Genomic DNA, 21,250 nt, shown 5'->3' with positions numbered 1-21,250 from the left:
CTATTAAATATGAATCTCTCCCCGTTTATGGAAAGCAAATAAGTTCCTTGATAGATAAAAATAGAAGTAGAAAGAAACTGGACAACTTTAGGATTTTTTTAAAAAAATGAAATAATCAGGTAGCATTATATGAATTGGATAAATTATTAACTTTAAATTGGATAAAGGAACTTTCCAGGATCATAATGTTTCATAATTTGGAATTATAGGGAAGTGATAATGACCAAATGATTTCAGCTTTTTTCATTTAGCATCTGTTACTAGCATATGCATACTATATAGCAGGGGTGGGCAATTAATTGATAATTATAATATCATTATAATATATAATATAATATAATATAATATATAACTTTTCTAGATAAGAACTGGGTGTTCAAGATATAATATATAATTATATATATAATATATAACATTATGTAATTATAATTTATAATTATAACATAATTAACTCAGTTCTATCCAATAATATACAGTTTTGGGTAGAACTGAGTTAATTATATTAATCCGGCCCTCTAAAACCATCCCAATTTCTCATGTGGCCCTACGGCAAAATTAATTGCCCACCCCTGCTATATACTATATTACCGAGAAAAACAGCTCAGGAATAGATAGCTTATTTATACAATCTCTCTGCTCTGCAAGAGGGAGGGAAGAAAAATGGCACAGGACAATTAACTGACTGTAATAATGAATATATGACCGAGAAGACACCACAAAGGTCATAAATAAAGGCATGATTGCAATTTTTTCATTACCATTGTAACTTTGAATGGTTGCTGCCTGAGGCAATAGCTAAATGAGGTCTACCTGTACTAAAAATTGCTGATCTTCCTTCTTGTTGATCTTGTTCCTGTATCTCCTGTCCTATAGAAGCTAATATAGTCTTCTTAATGTGGTTCAAGATGATGATGGTCAGTAATATACAATGTGGATACCATTTAATAAAATACTAGTTATAATTTATTAATAATTAGAATCATAAAAAAGAGTTTAATGCAAATTTATACATGAAATGATTATTCTAATTTGTGTAGAAAATATTTATTTTCTAGGTGTAGAACCTTGTACGGTAGCCATTAAAGAGTCATTAGAGTATCTTGAGCAGGGGTCCCCAAACCTTTTACACAGGGGGCCAGTTCACTGTCCCTCGGACTGTTGGAGGGCCGGACTATTAAAAAAAACTGTGAACAAATCCCTATGCACACTGCACATACCTTATTTTAAAGTAAAAAACAAAATGGGAATGTACTATTTAGAGGGGGGGAAGAAGTCTGAAATTCATATATGTTTATGTTTTGTTTTTCATTTTCTTTTGTTAACATCTGATTGTAGGTTTTCTTGGCTTATAGAAAAATGTATAAAGAAAGAAGGAAGCACTTTGGCATAATGGTTAATAAGTTAGAAATATAATTGGTGTACTTTTTGAAGGAACATTAAGGAGGGAATTTAATTAAAAGAAAATGAATGTAACTGGATGACAAAATTAGAAAAAAAAATTATTATTTTTTGATATTAGTTACTAACAAAATACCGCATTTTATTCATAGAAAATTAGATGGAACACTGTGTTGTGTAACTCACCCGCGGGCCGGATAAATGGCCTCAGCGGGCGGCATGCGGCCTGCGGGCCATAGTTTGGGGGGCCGCTGATCTTGAGAGTCTGCTTCTTATCTCCTGTGGGATTACCAATTGAACGAGAGATAAAGGAATACAGGAATCATGTTATAATCTTTTTTCTTCATCACAATTTCATAATTTTCTTCAAGATGAAGTGAGGTTGAAGCACAACTAAACATTCCAGTAATATTTGACATTAACAAGCTGGCTTTTCTGCTTCTTTTTCTCTGTTCCTGCATGCAAATTATTTCAGCTGTCCAAGATAACCCAAATTGGGAGGCAAAAATCACCATCAACCCTTTGTCTTCTCCCAAGGTACATAATGTCTCATTTTATTATCCACAGTTGCCGGAGCAAGAAGTTGTGAATTTGTTCATCCCAACACAGGCAGTAGGGGCCATTATTGGAAAAAAGGGCCAACACATTAAGCAACTAGCAAGATTTGCAGGTGCTTCAATCAAGGTAAGGTACCATCACCCTACTTTCTCTATTGCTGTTTTGTTTTTCCATCACATGAACCAAAGTCTTATACTGAACTTTGATCACAAAATGAAGGTGCTGGACTAGGATTGGGGTTCAAATCCACCATCAGCCAAGAAGGACAATCATTCTCCCTCAGCCTAACTTACTACTATTATTATTTATTTTTATTATTTATTAGATTTGTATGCCGCCCCTCTCCGTAGACTTACATTATAGGGTTGTTTTTGTAAGGATAAAACAAAGGAAGATCCCATGTCAGCTATCTTCAGCTCTGAAGAAAAGGCAGGATATAAACTAAAAAATAAAAATAATTAACCAAGACTAAGGAATTTATTGACCTTCAAATAATGAAGAACTAGCGGTTCCAGCCTGTGTGACCAATAGTAAAGGGACACTGGGAGTTCCAAAAAGCCAGTTCATACAGATTTATAAAGAGCTGGGCAATCTTTGGGGAACAAGGAGTACGTGATATTCTGGGGCTACATGTATGTACCTGCAGAACATTTCCGTATGAATTTAATATATAAGGGCTCAGCTACATGAAAATATATTACACTGAGAACCTAACCAGTCCAGGATTCACTGTCATGACATTCTACTCACAAAAACTTTCCTCCAAAGATGTTTCTTGCTGTAACAAACAAGATAAGAAACATTTCTTTTAGCAGTAAAACTTTCTTTAAGTAAAGCAGTAATCTGCCGAGGCCTTTAAAAAAAACAAATTTGCTTTCCCCCACACACACTACTGCTTTCCTGCAACTTTTGTGGTAAGCAGGCAATGAAATAGTGAATCTTTTCAAGAATTTCATATTTAACTATTTCTCTGTATGTATGTGTATCTATTTCTACAAGCCCTATGCCTACTTAAGAGTTAAATAAGGACGTTAATTACACTTGGCTGCCAACCTGCTAGAACTGGTGAAAATCATCAGGCTACAAGAATGGTGGAAGGTCTTAAGCATAAAACGTATCAGGAAAGACTTCATGAACTCAACCTGTATAGTCTGGAGGACAGAAGGAAAAGGGGGGACATGATCGAAACATTTAAATATGTTAAAGGGTTAAATAAGGTTCAGGAGGGAAGTGTTTTTAATAGGAAAGTGAACACAAGAACAAGGGGACACAATCTGAAGTTAGTTGGGGGAAAGATCAAAAGCAACGTGAGAAAATATTATTTCACTGAAAGAGTAGTAGATCCTTGGAACAAACTTCCAGCAGACGTGGTTGGTAAATCCACAGTAACTGAATTTAAACATGCCTGGGATAAACATATATCCATTGTAAGATAAAATACAGGAAATAGTATAAGGGCAGACTAGATGGACCATGAGGTCTTTTTCTGCCGTCAGTCTTCTATGTTTCTATGTTTCAACCTTCTCCCAGGCCTATTGCCTAAGAAAACCAAGTTACTTTCTGCATCTCTCTGCCTCTTTGTGTCTTTGGGCATTCTCCTAACATTTTCTTTCTTTCCAAAACCCAAGCATATGCATACACACGTATCTGTCTGATAAATTTTAAGCAAGACTGCTAAGAAAGCAGGGAAGACTTACTTCGCATATAACTCACTTATTCTTCCTTCTTTGCACTACATAGGATAGTAAACTATTGTAGTGAAAGAAGCTATTTTCTTATCTGAAAATTATCTTAACATAACAACACTTTCCAAAATCCTTTTAGTGGGTTTCCATATATAGTAAACTTATTATTCTGAGAAGGCTTTCCCCCCAAAATTAATAGTACCTATAGTCAGAATATCTGACTGATAGACTGAATTTATGTTAGCAAATATTGAATGTAATCCATAGGTTAGTTATCCTTTTATACCTTATTGACACCAAACCACAAAATCCTTATTTTCATTCACTTTATGAATTACAGTTGTTTCCTTCCTATCCTTTGGGTAATGTAAATTACTGACCACTGCAAACAATAATTTACCAGTGGAAAAAGATGAAATATTTGTGAGGAAAGAGAATTCCTTTCTAGAGAAATAACTGCAGATCTTAGCTATGGACGTCTCTTCAAAAGAAAATTGTTTTCTCCCAACCTTCAAATACTGTAAACTGAAGTAGACAAAGACAGCTGGATGAGTATACAGAAAAGTATTTAAGAAATGATTCATTATGAGAGACTGACTCAAGTAACTTTTCGGACTGTCTAATAAGTCGGCCTGACTTGTCCTACATTACACGAGTAAAGTTTCACCAATCAGAGAAATCTGTGAATGAATCCCCATGAATTAGACTTTTGGATTGTAATTTATGATACAGTACACCAAAACTACCGCTGAACATATGTGAATACATTCTGTGTAAAACAATTGTTAATTTAATAATTATTTTTTAAATATGTTTTTCACTCTGAAGCTCATTCCTGTGGTAAAAATTGAGAAATTAGACATTTTCCTTAAGAAAAAAAAATTGGAGACTTTGCTGAACTCCAACAGGGTGTTTTGATGTGAAATCTTTTGCTTTTTGCAAAATGGTCTCTCCTGTATTTCTTTGTTCTCTCGCATTCATCTTCAACTAGTATTCAGATGTAATTATTACATACTATAGTAATTATTCTATACTATATTATTACAGGATTGTGACTCCCACAGTCTCCCATGGTAATGGCTAGGAACTTCACTGCTATCCAAAATATAACTGTTGGGAAAAGGTATCCTAGGTTAACTGCAGCAATGATTTATCACCAGTGAAAGGAGAATTTCTTTTCCCCCTTATTTTGAGCAAGAGGCTCCATCTTTGAAGGAAATTGTTGTTGGTCATTCTAAGAAACAGAATAGAATCTGTATTGTTACAAATGAAGAACAGTTTTTCAGTTGCACCCCTTTGTAGTTGAAATTGCTACTCAAAATCAAACACAATAAAAACTGCTTAAAAAACTAGATACAATAAGGAATCCAGAGATGAACGCAAGAACTAATCTAGATTTTCAATAATGGTCATACATTTTCAGTGTAATGGAATCCACTTCAGAGCTACTTCATTAGTTTTTATATTACATCGAGAAGCATTGATCAGAAACTGGGGGGGGGGGGGGGAACAAATTTGTTATATGCTGTTGTGTTCCTTGTACCTTGCAGATTGCACCAGCTGAAAGTCCAGAGGCCAGCGAGAGGATGGTTATAATTACAGGGCCCCCAGAAGCACAATTCAAGGTCAGTGTTGATCATGAAAAGCAAGGGAGTTGCCTACTTCTTATTCCAACTACTGAAATGATGTGGGCAGCAGCTGTTCAAGTGGATGGATATGCTGCAGACCAAGCACTCTACCATTTTTACTGCTGCTTACTCCAGTGTTATAAGGATATGGACTCAGGCAATGCTCACCCCAGTGTTATAGGGCAGTGATTTTCAACCTTTTTTTGAGTTGTGGCACATTTTTTACATTTACAAAATCCTGGGGCACACCACCAACCAAAATGACACAAAATGACACTCTAGCATAGTACATATTATACATAGAGTTAATAATATACAGTGATCCCCCGCTCGTTGCGAGGGTTCCGTTCCAGGACCCCCCGCAACGAGCGGGTTTTCGCGAAGTAGCGCTGCGGAAGTAAAAACACCATCTGCGCATGTGCAGATGGTGTTTTTAACTTCCGCAGCGCTAGCGAGGAGCCGAAGATTGGGGGCGGCGCGGCTGTTTTAAAACGTCGCCGCCGGCATGGGGGGCTTCCTAGCAGCCCCCCAAACCCGGGTTGGGGGTCCGGGGGGTGCTGGCAAGCCCCCCATGCCGGTGGCGATGTTTTAAAACAGCCGCACCGCCCCCAATCTTCGGCTCCTCGCTAGCGGGCAGGCAGGCGGCGGACAAGCCGTTCGCTGGCGCTCGCTCTCGCCGCTTTCGAGCTGAGTCCTGAAGCGAATTCGCTTCAGGACTCAGCTCGAAAGCGGCGAGAGCTAGCGCCAGCGAACGGCTTGTCCGCGCTCGCTCTCGCCGCTTTCGAGCTGAGTCCTGAAGCGAATTCGCTTCAGGACTCAGCTCGAAAGCGGCGAGAGCTAGCGCCAGCGAACGGCTTGTCCGCGCTCGCTCTCGCCGCTTTCGAGCTGAGTCCTGAAGCGAATTCGCTTCAGGACTCAGCTCGAAAGCGGCGAGAATTTGTATGCCGCCCCTCTCCGTAGACTTACATTATAGGGTTGTTTTTGTAAGGATAAAACAAAGGAAGATCCCATGTCAGCTATCTTCAGCTCTGAAGAAAAGGCAGGATATAAACTAAAAAATAAAAATAATTAACCAAGACTAAGGAATTTATTGACCTTCAAATAATGAAGAACTAGCGGTTCCAGCCTGTGTGACCAATAGTAAAGGGACACTTGTCATTGTGTGGCCACGGCGAGTAGTTGCAACTGCTAGTCCTCCCCATGGTCCCGATTTTTAAGTGAGTATAAATGCATTTCGAAACTACAGTGATCCCCCGGTTATTGCGTCCCCGACCATTGCGAACAGGGTAATTTGCGATTTTTCAACCTGGAAGTCAAAACACCATCTGCGCATGCGTGCCCTTTTTTCTATGGGCACGCATGCGTAGATGGCGCCCGGCAGATCAGCTGCTGGGCGGCTTCCCTGGGTCTTCCCCCTCTTGCTGGCGGGAGGGCGAGCAGCGGGCATCAGCAAGGAGTTTCCCCACCGCCCACGCAAACTCCTCGCTGCCACCCGCCCTTCGCCCGCCCACACCGTTCATTCTTGGTTTAAATACTAGATGTTACAAGCTATCTGATGGGATTATAACTTTTCTAACTGATAAGGAGAGAATAGCCGGTCTGTGTCCTTTAAAAAAATATATGACTGGGTTTTCTAAATGAAATTGGTTTTTTAAGAACGACGGCCGTTCTTTCCTTTGTTACTATAGTTAAATTTGGTATTGCACACAAGCTGGGCAAATCCTCAACACAGCACCCACACTGATGTAATACTAGATAGATTTAAGATTTAAGATTTATTAGATTTGTATGACGCCCCTCTCCGAAGACTTGGGGCGGTTCACAACAACAACAATACAATACATAAAATACAAATCCAAAAGAGTTAAAAAACGAGATTTAAAACCCATAGATATTAAAAGCAATCATTACTGTACAATCACACCATTCTCATATATTACAGTCAGGAAAAAAAAGGTGGTGGGGGGGGGAAGAGATAGTTATTCTCCCCATGTTTGGCGACATAGATAGGTCTTCAACATCTTGCGGAAGGTGGGAAGGGTAGGGGCAATTCGAATCTCCGGGGGGGAGTTGAGTCCAGAGGGCCAGGGCCACCACAGAGAAGGTTCTTCCCCTGGGTCCCGCCAAATGGCATTGTTTAGTCGAAAAGACCTGGAGAAGGCCAACTCTGTGGGACCTGATTGGCTGCTGGGATTCGTGCAGCAGAAGGTGGTCCTGGAGGGACTCTGGTCCGATGCCATGTAGGGCTTCATAGGTCATTACCAACACTTTGAATTGTGACCGGAAACTGATCGGCAACCAGTGCAGGCCACGGAGTGTTGGAAAAACGTGGGCAGATCTTGGAAGCCCCACGATAGCTCTTGCGGCCGCATTCTGCACGATCTGAAGTTTCCAAACACTTTTCAAAGGAAGCCCCATGTAGAGAGCATTGCAGTAGTCGAACCTTGAGGTGATGAGGGCACGAGTGACTGTGAGCAGTGACTCCCAGTCCAAATAGGGCCGCAACTGGTGCACCAGGCAGACCTGGGCAAACGCCCTCCTCGCCACAGCTGAAAGATGGTAGCTTAAGTAATTTCAACTCTTTATCAACCGCCATTCAAAAACACAATTCTCTTCCCATGAAACACCAAAGTGGATTCTTTGTATCATGAATATATATTATAAATTAAATTTCATCTTTTTTTCTCAAAGCTTTCTTTTACTGGTTGATGAATAATAAAGAGAGACCATTGATTTAATTTCTACCTTAGGCCCAAGGACGGATATTTGGAAAACTGAAAGAAGAAAACTTTTTCAGTCCAAAAGAAGAAGTGAAGCTTGAAGCTCACATCAAGGTGCCTTCCTCTGCAGCAGGTCGGGTGATAGGAAAAGGTGGCAAAACGGTAAGTAGGATAAATCTTACATTGAAGGATTTAGTGAATGATTGGTGAATAAAATACAGTACATAGTCTAAATCTGGAATAAGAAAGTAGTTTTAAGCCAAAAGTGCTTGTTTGATATCAAAAGCAAATGAGAGCATCTTTACTTTATGTTAGTTTGATAGTAAATCACATTAGAACTTTTTTTCTGCATACTTGCTGTTATAGGTGAATGAACTACAGAATTTAACTAGTGCAGAAGTAATTGTACCACGTGACCAAACTCCTGATGAAAACGAGGAAGTTGTTGTCAAAATAATTGGTCACTTCTTTGCCAGTCAGGTATAGTAGTATTGTAAAATAATTTGTTCAGTAAGTTACTAATCAATCTTCAAACTGCTATTTGGATGTTATGGATATTATGGAAATGCATGCTCCCAGGTTTAGGTATATGCAATCAGAATGATGGAAGCATTCATGCCCATCTTCATCAATAATTTCTACCCCACTCCTGAAAATGCCACACAGAGACACTTCTGTTAATTGCAATTTTCTTTGAGGATGAGCCAAAAGAAAAAAAAAACCCTCTAAATCTAGTTTGCAGCAACACCATTTGCTGTGTCTCTCCATCCATTCTTCATACATTGTATGTACATACATATTATTTATCATTTTTAAAAGGAATTCCAAAATACTTTGGGTGATTTAGGTTGGTGTTTAGGGAAAATAAATTCTTCAGGAAATAATTGTAATTTTCTGCTAAAGCAATGTTTAAATTCTAAACTAAACAGCAGGGAAAATCATGCAACTTTCCTAAATGTCAGTGTTTTGCTAACAAAATGCATAGTCCATCCATTGTTTATGGCTTTCTCCAAACTGAAGTGGATTAATACACACATCCTAATCAATAGAGACAGCTTTCCAATTTTGTCCTTTTTTAAAAAACCAACAAGTACTCTTGTGTTTCTCCCTATTATAGACTGCTCAGCGCAAGATCAGGGAAATTGTCCAGCAAGTGAAACAGCAGGAACAGAAACATCCACAAGGCACCCCGGCCTCGCAGCGCAGCAAATGAGGCTGCAGGGTGCTGGCCAGCAACAACTGATGAATGTAGCCCTTCCAACACCTGATAGAATCACCGGACCAGGGAGCAAACCAAAGACTGACGGCATCCAAGTCTGCCCAAGAGGCTGAGGCTCTACAGAGGACATCCAGTACCCAGGGAGTGGGAAGGGATGGGCTTCAGCCAGCAGGAACTGCCTCTCTCACCCCATAGTCTCATGGAGCCTCTCTAACAGTACAACGCTATCCCTTTAGTTGGACTAACATAGGCAGAAATTTTGCAAAACTTTTCTGTACATGTATGTACATACTAGGAAGGCATTTTTTTTTACACAGTGCATGAGCTGCTGCACCAGATAGCATTAATATATTTTAGAATTAATCTAGCTAACTGAACTAACTCCAGTCTTTAATTTTTTAACAATTACATTTTTTTTAAAAAAAGAAAAAGACAGCTTTTCTAGACTAAAATTTAAAGGCTAGTCCGTTTTGGGTTTCTAACAGAAAGTAGGACGGGGACGTAGGATAGCCAGAACAAAATTGAAATGAGACTCAAAGGTGAACAATACTTTGAAGGGCTTCAGGATGATTAATGATAGCAGCACACCATCGTAGATTGCCTGTAAGTGCCAACAGAAGGGATACCGTCTTGTTAGCAGAGGAATCTCTATGCATTTCTTTCTCCAGCTCATGTGATCTTCTCTTTGCTTCACAGATCTCAATCTGGTTTTTGCATACAGTCTCTCATTTTGTACCAGGGTGCAATCCTCCAAGTACATGTGCATGTGTACGAGTATATATGTGTATATACATACAGACACACACTCTCTCTGTGTGTGTATGTGTTATATATACACACACAGACACACAAAATGCCAAGCTTTATATCAGTTTCCTGAAAGGGTGGGTGGGTGGGGTAAACTTTTTACCCCGCTTTACAGGAAAATAGAGCACACTTGGTACTTTTTGCATGCAGAATGCTGCCACCAATCCTTTGGGAAATGGATTTTTAAAATGGGATGAACAAGAGGGTGTTGGCCCAGGGCATGAAAATTGCAAACTTTTTTTCAAAAAGAAAAAAGAAAAAAAAAGAAACAAACTACCTCAGGTGTTTTCATACCTCAGCACCTTGCTCTTGTGTGCCCCTTTTTGAGATTTTGTATGCCTTGTAAAACTGAGAGTTGGAGCATTTTTTTATTTTTTTAATAAAACTGAGTTGGAAATAAATTTAGACAAAAGACAGCTGCCAGGTGGAAGAACACATCATTCTGTATGATGATTATTCTGTATTATTCTTCTGCTAGATGTGAGTCAATAACCTTCAAACATAGTAATAATAAAAATAGAAGTGCAAGACACACTGGAGCAGAACTCTCCTGAGTTTGACAGGTTAAACACACTTATTGGAGTTTTTCTGTGCTAACGGATGTTATGCTGGTTCTGTGAACATGCCATTGTACCATCAGATTGAAACACCGGTTTTCTCTACTTTAAAGTGTTCTGTGGAAAAGCAAATAAGCAAAAAAAATATACATCCAGCTAACAAGACCTGACCTGTAGTTTTATTTAACTACAAAGTTGGAAAATTGATGGGGCGCAAACCTTCCTCTCTCTAATCTATATCTTCCCGTGCTTTTAATTAGAGGACCTTTTCTGGTCTTGTGAGGTCAGTGGGTGGAACAGAAACAAAGGTGTGTTTTGTGCAAGTACCTGGTGCTGATTCATTAAAATTACAGTGGCAACATCAAATCGGACACTGTTTCAGCCATAAAGTCAACATATCAGTGCAACAATCCAATTTAAAGTATCCTTCCCAGTTTATTGTGTCCAGCCATTGTTTGAAGGCATACACTGAAGGGAGGGTCTTTTTAACAAAGAAAGATACCACTACTGTGGGCTTCAAAAACATATTTTTCATCTTTTCAGGAGACATTTAAGAAAGCCTTTTACATGTAAAATGAAAGACATAAACCAAGATGATCCGAAAACTTAAAACGTTTTGTGTGAGAGTATATCTGGCTATTTACTATGATAAGAAAAAAATATTTTCTAAGCTAAAGTTTACAGAGAGCTAATACCTTACTGCAGAAGTTCTCCACAGTTGGTCAGGACACTTGGATATCAGTTAATTTAGGTCATAGTTGCTTTTAAAATTTGATCAAGCTTTTGAAAACAAAGTCAGAGAACATTGTCAAAAACCACCTCAGCTTTTGTGAAGCTACAAGCAGGCAGTTGCAGAATCACAAAGTTGGAGAACTTGTTATATAGAAATAAAATATAATCACTGAAAGCAAGAAATGAGGTTTTTCTGCCCAGCTGTCACAGTGAAATCACTGTGAAATAATCTATTTTATTCATGGATGGTCACATTTGTCCATTATCATTTATTTTAGTGGGTTGTGGGTTAGGGAGTGTTTGAGAGTTTGGAAAATTTGAGAGCCTGTTTTAACGAATTAACTGGGCATTTTGAAAGACTTGTTTTCCTCTGTAGAACTAAACCTGGTCCTATTGGGAGCGGCTTATAAATGAAGCAGAGCCAAAGGTTAATAATTCTATATTGGCTCATTCTCAAATCTCGTTATTCTGGGTCCAAGAAAGACCGTCACACATTAACAGAGGGCGTATTCTCTCAACAAAGCCTCCAGCTCATTGCCTGCCTGCTTCTTGCTGCTAATGAAACCTAAAGGCTGCCAATTGCGATCTGCCCTGTAGGGCCACCTCAGAGGAGACAATATGCTGGGCTCCAATTGTATTGCTGCAGGATTGTCCACCCCATCTGACAAGAGGGCTAACTTTTAATGCTTTCATGGAAAAGACTAGCAAGGGAACAGAAACACATGTGATCCGCCGACTCACTGGTACCTAGTAGCACCTGGTCCAATCAAGTGAGTTCTCTTGGCACCAAGTCTGCCAACGCAAATCATGTGATCGATTGATTCCCCGCTAATTGCTGTGCTTCATCTAAACAAGCCCTGTTGGATTGTCAGGCAGAGGCTGTTAGTCGCTCAAAAGGTGGAGGCTGGGGGCTCCCCACACACAGCTGTTCCCTTGGCAGCAGAATCGCTAACGGCAAAAGGGAACCATGTGAGCAGCAGCCCTGACTCACAAAAAACTTCCTGCCACTATACTAGGGAGCCTCACCAGGAAACCCGGACAGGAAGCCCTACAGACGCATCACAAGCAGCAAAGCACAATGGAGCCAAGATCACCTGAGCGGGAGGCCCGACTCACAGCTGACGGACTCTTGCAAGTAGTTCCGAAGGCTTGCTGGAGCCCCGGACAAGCACTCTCGATAAGGCAGCACAAAATTCGGTCCAATTCCAAAGTAACATGGATTGGACCCGCAGCGGATCGATCCCAATCATGTCCAAAACCACCAGAGCCTTGGCAGATTCTCTGACAAGTGCTCCTGGCAATTTAAAATTTAGTGCTTCAGCCACAAGGCCACATGAGTGGGAACCCTAATTCATCGCTGGCCAACACAAAAACGGGGGCCCGCCACAATCTCAGACAAGCACTCCTGCAAACCATAAAGAGTTCAGACAAACCTCACAATATGGAGGTGGATTTAATCCATTTCTGTCTCCTCAATACAAGCTCCAGGGCAGCAGGGAGGCTTCCCATGCACACACCTCATTTCCTGATAAATACAAACATTAAAACCTATAAACCTTGAAACTCCAAGGAAATTCCTTACCTGTTGTCCAAAACTGAGTAGAGAAATATATTTTGTGTCCCTCTTGGCTCAACTGAGTAAAACAACAGCCTCAATGGGGGCCAAGGAGGCATGGCCAAATATTTCTTACTCAGTCCCTCTCTTAACAGACAAGAAGTTAACCCATGCTTGGATACTCCAAGCAGTACGCAGGAGAAGAGGTTTGTTATCCTGTCCAGAAGCATCTGCAATGTATCAACAACTACAAAGATGGAGCAGAGAATGAAAAAAATCTTCCTTGCTCTTCTGCAGCTGTTGGGGCTAACTGCTCTCTACATTCAGGCAGGTGTTCTGATCTTGAACCCAAGACATTTTGACATCAGTATACTTTTTTCCCATGGAATAGTCTGAATAAGCCCTTTCACAGTAAATGCCAGCATCTGATGTTAAATTTATCCTTATTTGGGAGCACAGCTTTTAAATTATGCTTACTAGAAATGCAATCAAATTATACTCAACCACCTAGATTGAATGTGTAAAACTGATAGTTAAGCTGTAATGGAAGAGCTGGCACAATTCAGCAATGATCAGCCTGTGCCAGTCACTCCAGTAGAATTTCTAGAGAGTAGGATTTTTTTAAATGTAACTTTGAATATATCTTAACCAAGGGCCCACAGACATCACAATTCCATTCTAATGTATTCTACAGTAAAAGACTTAATTCTGCCCAGGACACAGCTTTACTTTATAATAAAATTACTTCCTGTAAATATATCTGCATTGTCATCTCTGTTTAACAGAAATCAGGGCTTCAACATTTGCTGATTGTCCACTGTAGTGTATAATAAGGCATACAAATCTAAATAATAAAATAAATAAATAAAATAAGTGAGGTGAAATAACATGCATAGCAGAATAGAAAACAGTTCGTTTAATGTCCATTCAAAGTTATAACTACTGAGAAAAGTGACTTTTGACCATGTTTCACTTATGGTTACAGTGATTTTACATTTGGGTGCTTGACAACAGATTCATATTTATGATAGTTGCAGTGTCCTGGAGTCATGAGACCATCTTTTGTGAAGTTCTGACAAGCAAAATCAATGGAGCCAGGTTCACTTCACATCTGCGTTACTAATTTCACAACTCCAGTGAGTCACTTAACAAATATGTCAAGAAAAGTCACAAAAATGAGTAAAAGCTCACTTAACGAATTTTTCACTTAGCAACATAAATTCTGGGCTCAATTGTGGTCATAGGCGGAGGACTACCTGTACTTTCCGAAGCAATGGAAAGCAGCAATAATGATGGTTTGTTACTTTACAAAAAAGTTGTTGCAATTAGGTTTCGAGAACAGTATGTAATGGGCCCGCAATTATTTGTTATAACATAATTCCATGATGAGTTGCTTGTTAAAAGAAAGCTTTCTTTATGTGGCATGAGAGAGCTTGTTTTTCTGTGCCTCAGCTTTAAAGTGAGCAGCCTAACATTGTGCTCAATCTTAACATTTAGCCTAAAAAGCTTGACAGTAACAAAGGAATTAAGATTGTCATTGTGAAATAGAAAATCGTTAATCTTGCTAGTCCTCACCCATATTACATTGCAGAATATAATGATACTTGGAAAATACTTATTTCAATTCTAAACCCAAAAGGCAATGAAAGTCAAATCAATTATATCATTTTTACTAGATGTTTATTTCCAATTTAGTTAAAATTTCAACACATATCCAACACTACAAGAATACCAATAAATAGTTCATACAACATTTTAAGTTTTAAATAAAGAATAATTCCCACCTAGGGCTTTTACAATGGATTTGTTACAAATCAAACAGAATTTTCAATTTTTCAGCATCACTAAGATCCAGAAAATATAAACTCAGGAACATACTATGAATAAGCACACTCCTTTCACTGCCTGCAAAATACAGTCGTAGATTCCAGACCAAATACCCCACCCAACAGAAGTATACAATAAAATTTCAAAAATAAAGCTCAAAAAACATGCTTTTGGCTTATAATCAAAGGGCAAGTCCAAATTGTATTTTGATTTGAGTAGATCAATTAAAATTAATGGGACAAATCAGCTACAGCCACAATTGCATTACTTATAAGCAGTATAAGTTTGAATCCAATCGGCATTGAAATCACAGATAACTTGACATTCTTTGGAAAATCGCAATACATGTATATTTCTTTTCGTGTCACATAGGGTCATATTCATCCAAAAACTCAGCACCAGTCTACTTCGAAATACTTTGCCAGATTCCTGCCTGCCATATTTTTTTCTCCTTGGAAGGAAAACTTGAAGAAAGAAAGCTTCAAGGAAAAGCTTCTATTATGCTTCTGGATAACTCCCATCTCTAGAAATGGAGATTAGCCAAGACAGTATTTTGAACCTTTGCCTTTAAGTAGATATAAGTCAATTGTATAACCGGATGGTGTTTTATGCACATGAATCATAACAGCGGTCTGGCATCATAGCAACTGCTGATTAAGAATCTCCCATACCATTTTTTTCCGATAATAAGGCATGTGAAACTGCAAAAAATAAACTCTTATTAACATAGTTGATACTTCCATTTAACAAGTATGCTGTCCATTTTATTTTTACTTATCTTAATAAAAAATGTTCTCTTAATAACTGACAAACTTACATGCATATAAAAGCCAAAATAAAATAAACTTTAAAAATAATAATCACTAACCCAGGATATAGAATACAAAAGACAGAAAAAAAACAGTAAAGCCCCAAGTCTATAATTTGAGCATCTAGAAAATAAATCATGTGTCTAACTGTTGAAATATGGGCACTAAGCAAGACTCCTTTGGAGATGCATTCACAGAAGGCAAAGCCCAGCTTAGAAAACTCTCCCTGATGTTCGTTCATTCTAGGTAGGCACTAGGAAGTGACAGTCATTTAGATATTGGCTTCAAGTCAATATCTAAACGTCAACGCCATATTTGCATAGGGACTGGAAAAGACCGGGAGCCCTTGCAACTATTAAGGTACTGGCACCTCATGATTGTATCAATCAATACCAGTTCAAAATAGGTCCTTCTTATCTAGCCTCTGAAGGTCCCAAACTCTTTTCAGGCGGTACCCTTAACGTACAACACATCACAATAATTCAACTAGAAAATGGGTTGTTTCCTCTATCCAGATATGGGCTGCTACTGGTATATTAACCAAAGCCAATAACTGGGGCTTCTAATCACTGAGGCAACTTGTGCCTTCAATAATAACATAGAATCCATGAATAATCCAAACTGATCATTTGAATTTTGGAGGAAATTTAACTTCTCCCACTGCCGGAACAGGTTAATTACCACTCAACTAGGCAAAGTTAAATTAAGTTTTAGTTTTTAGCCCTCATCTAGCCTGTTAACTTGCTCAGTACAGGTCACCTACTGCCCTCTCAGATTAAATAAAACAGATATCAGGTACATACCAATAACATCACCAGTAGGTGATGTTTAGTAGGTACTTGCCAATATGAATACAGTGGTACCTCTACCTAAGAACACCTCTATTTACAAACTTTTTTAGATAAGAACCGGGTGTTCAATATTTTTTTTTGCCTCTTCGCAAGAACCATTTTCCACTTACAAACTCAAGCCTCCAAAACTGTAACTGGAAAAGGCAGGGAGAAGCCTCCATGGGGGCTCTCTAGGAATCTCCTAGGAGGAAACAGGGTCAGAAAAGGCGGGGAGAAGCCTCCATGGGGGCTCTCTAGGAATCTCCTAGGAGGAAACAGGATCTCCACCCTTCCTGTGGTTTCCCCAATTGCACACATTATTTGCTTTTACACTGATTCCCATGGGAAAAACTGCTTCTTCTGACAAACTGTTCTACTTAAGAACCTGGTCACAGATTGAATTAAGTTCGTAAGTAGAGGTAGCACTGTAATTACATTTGTGCTCTGGGACCTTCACTAGCTTCCAATTAATTCTTGTATGCAATTCAAAGTGCTCATTTTACCTTTAGAGCCTTACAAAGTTTGTTACTGAAGTCTCTTAAGGGCATTCTCCACTCACTTTCAGCTTGCTGACTACAAAGCTCCCAAACAAATCTATTATTGGTTCTCTTCTTTGAAACATTAGGAGACCACTGTTTTTAAATGGTGGTGCTGAATGCTATGGAATAGCCTGTTGTCTGAAATTTAATGAGTTTCCACTTTGTTAGGATTCCGGGAATTATTAAATACAGCACTTTTTAAGACTTACAGATGTAGCCTACTATTTTTATTGCTTTTTAATTGCCTGTTCTATAATTTTATTCATGTTTTAATTACTCTGGCTATGTAAAATCATATCACTTAGCAATAGCATTTAGGCTTATATACCGCTTCACAGTGCTTTACAGCCCTCTCTAAGCAGTTTACAGAGAGTAAGAATATTGCAGAGTCTTTGGAGAGGGGCGGCATACAAATCTAATAAATAATAATAATAATAATAATAATAATAATAATAATAATGAGTCAACTTTGAGCCTACTGAGATTCGATCTGCCAAACTGCTGGCAGCCAGTGATCAGAGTGTAAAAACCATTTACACTATACACATTCTATTAAGATTGTAAATCAGTACAACAGATTTTTTTTAAAACTAATAGCCGATTTAGGATATTACCTCTACAAGCATAGTTCCCTCTAAGCTGAGCAGTGAGCAATCGCTCACTTAAAAATCATCATCAACTCAGAGTTTTCCAAACCTGCCCAGAAGCCGAGAGGGAAAGAGTGAGAGGGAAGGAGAGAGAGAGAGGAAGAGAGGAAGAGAGAGAAACAGATAGAAAAGAGAGGAAGGAAAAGAGAAAGAAAAAGAATGGGAGTAAGGAAGAGAGAAAGAAAATCAAAATCTAGTTTGAAACTAGCTCAACTATTTAAGTGGCATTTTGATATTGATAGTTGCCCTATTATGAGCTCACTGTTATAGACACACAGTACAGTATTTTATTTTGAAATTCTCTGAGGCAAAACAGGGTGGGTTTTTTATTTGTTTGTTTGTTTGTTTATTTATTTATTTATTATTTCTGTGCCGCCCAGTCCCGAAGGGACTGCCACTCAGACACTATACTTTTCTGCCCCCCCCCCCCAAAAAAAAATTAGAGGGAACACTGTCTACAAGTATCAAAAATAGCGAAATTGAAATGAACCAATTGGGGGTGGTATTTGCCATCCCCTTTTTACATTATGGAAGCCAAAATATTTTTTATTTAAAATCTAATACAAAGATGAATCCAATCAGTTTCATCTTTTAGCAAAAGTAAAAGTAATTAACAATTCCAAGCTTGAGTATCTTATTCAATGGGGTAATAATCAGCCTACTGTTTCACACCACAGAACTAATAACAAATAAATACCTATCTCAAGAGATAGAGCAGCACGGAAATTGTTTTCTAAAGTATTTCAACTCACCTGTGTAAATGCAATGGGTTTATCCCTAGAGACGAAGTCTGCAAATTTGCAAGTAAACATTCCACAGTCACTGCCATTTAATTGCTGCGGAATTTCCTAAGATTGAGAAAAGGGAATATACAGGAAAGTTTATTAACTTTTGCTTGTTTTATTTAAATTACAGATCATAGAAACCTAAAAGGTTATAATACAGCAATTCTATAATAGATTATCAACTAAACAGGCATCTAAATTGATTGCTCACTTTCAGAAAATTGAGATAATAATCTGTACTTTAAGGAACAGAAAATTCCTTTAAAAATGCACAATCTAAAATATGCTTATTTATTCATTCAAAATGTACAGACCATCGACATCATGAAAAAGTAACTTTGGGAGTCATATAATAAATTTTTAAAAGAATTAAGATATAAAAAGAATTATTATTAAAAAGATGAAAAACCCAAGTCTAAAAGAGGATAATAGATGTTAATAACGATGGAATCACTTAATGATTTCATTGGTCTCCTGGGATCTCTGGGCCTGATAGCATAACCATATTTTGAGGGACTTCAGGACAATCAATAGGGATAGCCAGCTCATTTCAGTGCTTCAATTCCATAAAGCAAGTGGCCCTCCCATACAGGGACCCATAAGTATGCCTCTTCTGCTGAATCTGGAGGAACATTCAGGGAGAGAGTCTCTCAGATAACCCAACCTAGGCTATGTAGGGCTTTAAAAGTCAAAACCAGCACCTTTAATTGGACACAGAAACAAATTGGTAACTAATGAAGCACATGGAACAGAGGTGTAACTTGTATTGCTCTAGAGCAGTGATGGCGAAACTAGGGCACAGGTGCCACAGGGAGCCATATCTGCTGGGACATAAGCTGTTGCCCTAGCTCAACTGCAACATGCATGTGCGTGCTTGGCCAACTGAATTTTGGCTTGCACAGAGGCTCTGGAAGGGTATTTTTGGCGGGTGAAACATGAGTCTACTGGGCCCAACAGAAGTTGGGTACAGGCCATTTTTGACCTCGAGGGCCTCCAGGGGGTGGGGGAAGCCCTCTCTAGGCATTGAATTATGGGTGTGGGCACTCGTGCGTGCATGCTAGCGCACACAAGGAAAAAAAGATTTGCCATCACTGCAATGATGGCTAACTTTTTTGTTGTCCCATGCCCAAAAGCACATGCATGCACCCATAATGTAATGCGTGTGCAACCCCGTGTTCCCTCTGTCCTCTATGCTTGCTCCCCCTGCCCCGGGCATGCACCTGCAGCTCCCCTGTCTGCCCCCTGCCCCCGATGCATGCACGCACATCTCCCAAATGCATCCTGCCCTCCCCACATGCGTGGCAGAAACTCAAAAACCACCTGGCCAGCGGCATGTGCAGTGGAGCTGAGCTGGGGCAACAGCTCCCGTGCCTGAAGACAGGGCTCTGCCTGCGACCTGTGGCACACATGCCAAAGGTTTGCCATCACGCCTCTAGCGATACACATAACTGCCCCGCACTGCTGCATTTTGCACCAGCTGAAGTTTCCAGATACTCTCAAAGGTAGCGCCATGAAGAGGGCATTACAGTGGATTAGCACACAAGTGTTTGTAAGCGGAGCCTCTGATCTTGGAACTGGTGTAAGTAGCACACAATATGAAGTTGTGCAACGGCTGTCAGGCCCGAAAAACCATATCCACATCTGAAAGTTCAGATTAACTTATTTTTATTTGCTAAAAGATTTACATGAATCTTCTTAACAGTCAGCTAGTTAGTGTTAGATAAGGATCAATGTTATTTGAGAGGGGTTAGTTCAAAAACTCTAAGCTGATCCCTCTTTTAATTCCTCCCCCCGGCTCCGCCAGTCCTTGTCCTATACTTTTTGTTTGTTTGACTGACACCTGCTCTTCAAACATGATTCCCAACTCCAGGAAGACTATGAGATTACACATGGGATCTCTTTGGGACAATGCAATCCCATCCAGCAACAAAAATAGAATAAACTTGGAACTGGCAAGTCCCCAAATCCCAAGCCACTCAGTCTTTCCAGAGTTCAAGCTGAAGTCTGTTTTGCCAATCCAGACTCTCATAGCTTCCAGGCAATGAGATAACATGTGCACAGCAACACAGAATTTGCCAGAGGCTGAGATGAATAATTGGGAATCTTCAGAGTACTAATGATACCTCATCCCCATGGTGGCAAATGAGCTCACTCAGCAAAGAGCTGGGGTGGCGCAGCAGGTAGAGTGCTGTACTGCAGGCCACTGAAGCTGACTGTAGATCTGTAGGTCAGTGGTTCAGATCTCATCACCGGCTCAAGGTTGACTCAGCTTTCCATCCTTCCGAGGTGGGTAAACTGAGGACCCAGATTGTGGAGGCTATATGCTGGCTCTGTTAAAAAGTGCTATTGCTAACATGTTGTGAGCCGCCCTGAGTCTAAGGAGGAAAGGCGGCATAAAAACCGAATGAATGAACGAACGAACAAACAAACAAACAAACATCCTATAGATGATGATAGACAGAGCATCAAACCCTGCAACACCCAACATAGTATGAGCCGAAAGTGGGATATCACCCTCACCCACCCACCCACCCACATCACCAATAACTTGATGTTTTAGAAACTTTCACCTAATACAAGACATTTTATTTTTAATAAACAAGCATAGGTTTATGCTGGAAATCCAGGGACTACACAAATAGGACTACACTGCACCTATATTTTGCACTTAAATCAGGTTTAGCTATAATAATCCTATTTAAGTATCTGTGATTTAGTAAATCAGACCTGAGCACCTTCTCTTACCCAATACATTTTCTCATACCTCTGAAGTGCTTTATTTATGTGTTGTATTTTTAAACCACAGACCCATTTTATGTGCAATAAGGAAGCTGTGGTTTGAAGAAGCCACAACTGAAGTACTGATATTAGTATAGAAGGGAAATTGGGTGTGTGTGGAAGCTAAAACATTTATTTCTAAATTAATACTTGAATCTTGCTGAAATGATCATTCT

General features: G+C 39.3%; 2 protein-coding genes across 19 annotated transcripts in view; one reads left to right on the top strand and one right to left on the bottom strand.

The window, feature by feature from the left end:
- IGF2BP2 (insulin like growth factor 2 mRNA binding protein 2) overlaps window positions 1–10,547 on the top strand; it is an 81,242-nt gene extending 70,695 nt beyond the window's left edge. For all 17 annotated transcript variants that reach the window (XM_070753120.1, XM_070753117.1, XM_070753119.1 and 14 more), the window contains 5 exons: window positions 1,966–2,082; window positions 5,192–5,266; window positions 8,020–8,151; window positions 8,356–8,469; window positions 9,107–10,547. In XM_070753120.1, coding sequence (XP_070609221.1) covers window positions 1,966–2,082; window positions 5,192–5,266; window positions 8,020–8,151; window positions 8,356–8,469; window positions 9,107–9,202 — 534 coding nt within the window. In that variant the 3' untranslated portion in view covers window positions 9,203–10,547. The remainder of the gene's footprint in view (window positions 1–1,965; window positions 2,083–5,191; window positions 5,267–8,019; window positions 8,152–8,355; window positions 8,470–9,106) is intronic.
- A 3,975-nt stretch (window positions 10,548–14,522) lies between these two features.
- Window positions 14,523–21,250, bottom strand: part of SENP2 (SUMO specific peptidase 2) — a 28,072-nt gene continuing 21,344 nt past the window's right edge. For both annotated transcript variants that reach the window (XM_070753121.1, XM_070753122.1), the window contains 2 exons: window positions 18,264–18,359; window positions 14,523–15,387 (listed from right to left, as the gene is read on the bottom strand). In XM_070753121.1, the coding sequence (XP_070609222.1) occupies window positions 15,325–15,387; window positions 18,264–18,359 (159 nt within the window). In that variant the 3' untranslated portion in view covers window positions 14,523–15,324. The remainder of the gene's footprint in view (window positions 15,388–18,263; window positions 18,360–21,250) is intronic.

This window comes from Erythrolamprus reginae, chromosome 5 (genome assembly GCF_031021105.1).
Source record: "Erythrolamprus reginae isolate rEryReg1 chromosome 5, rEryReg1.hap1, whole genome shotgun sequence".
NCBI lineage: Eukaryota > Metazoa > Chordata > Lepidosauria > Squamata > Dipsadidae > Erythrolamprus > Erythrolamprus reginae.
This window is presented reverse-complemented; position numbering and strand designations above follow the sequence as displayed.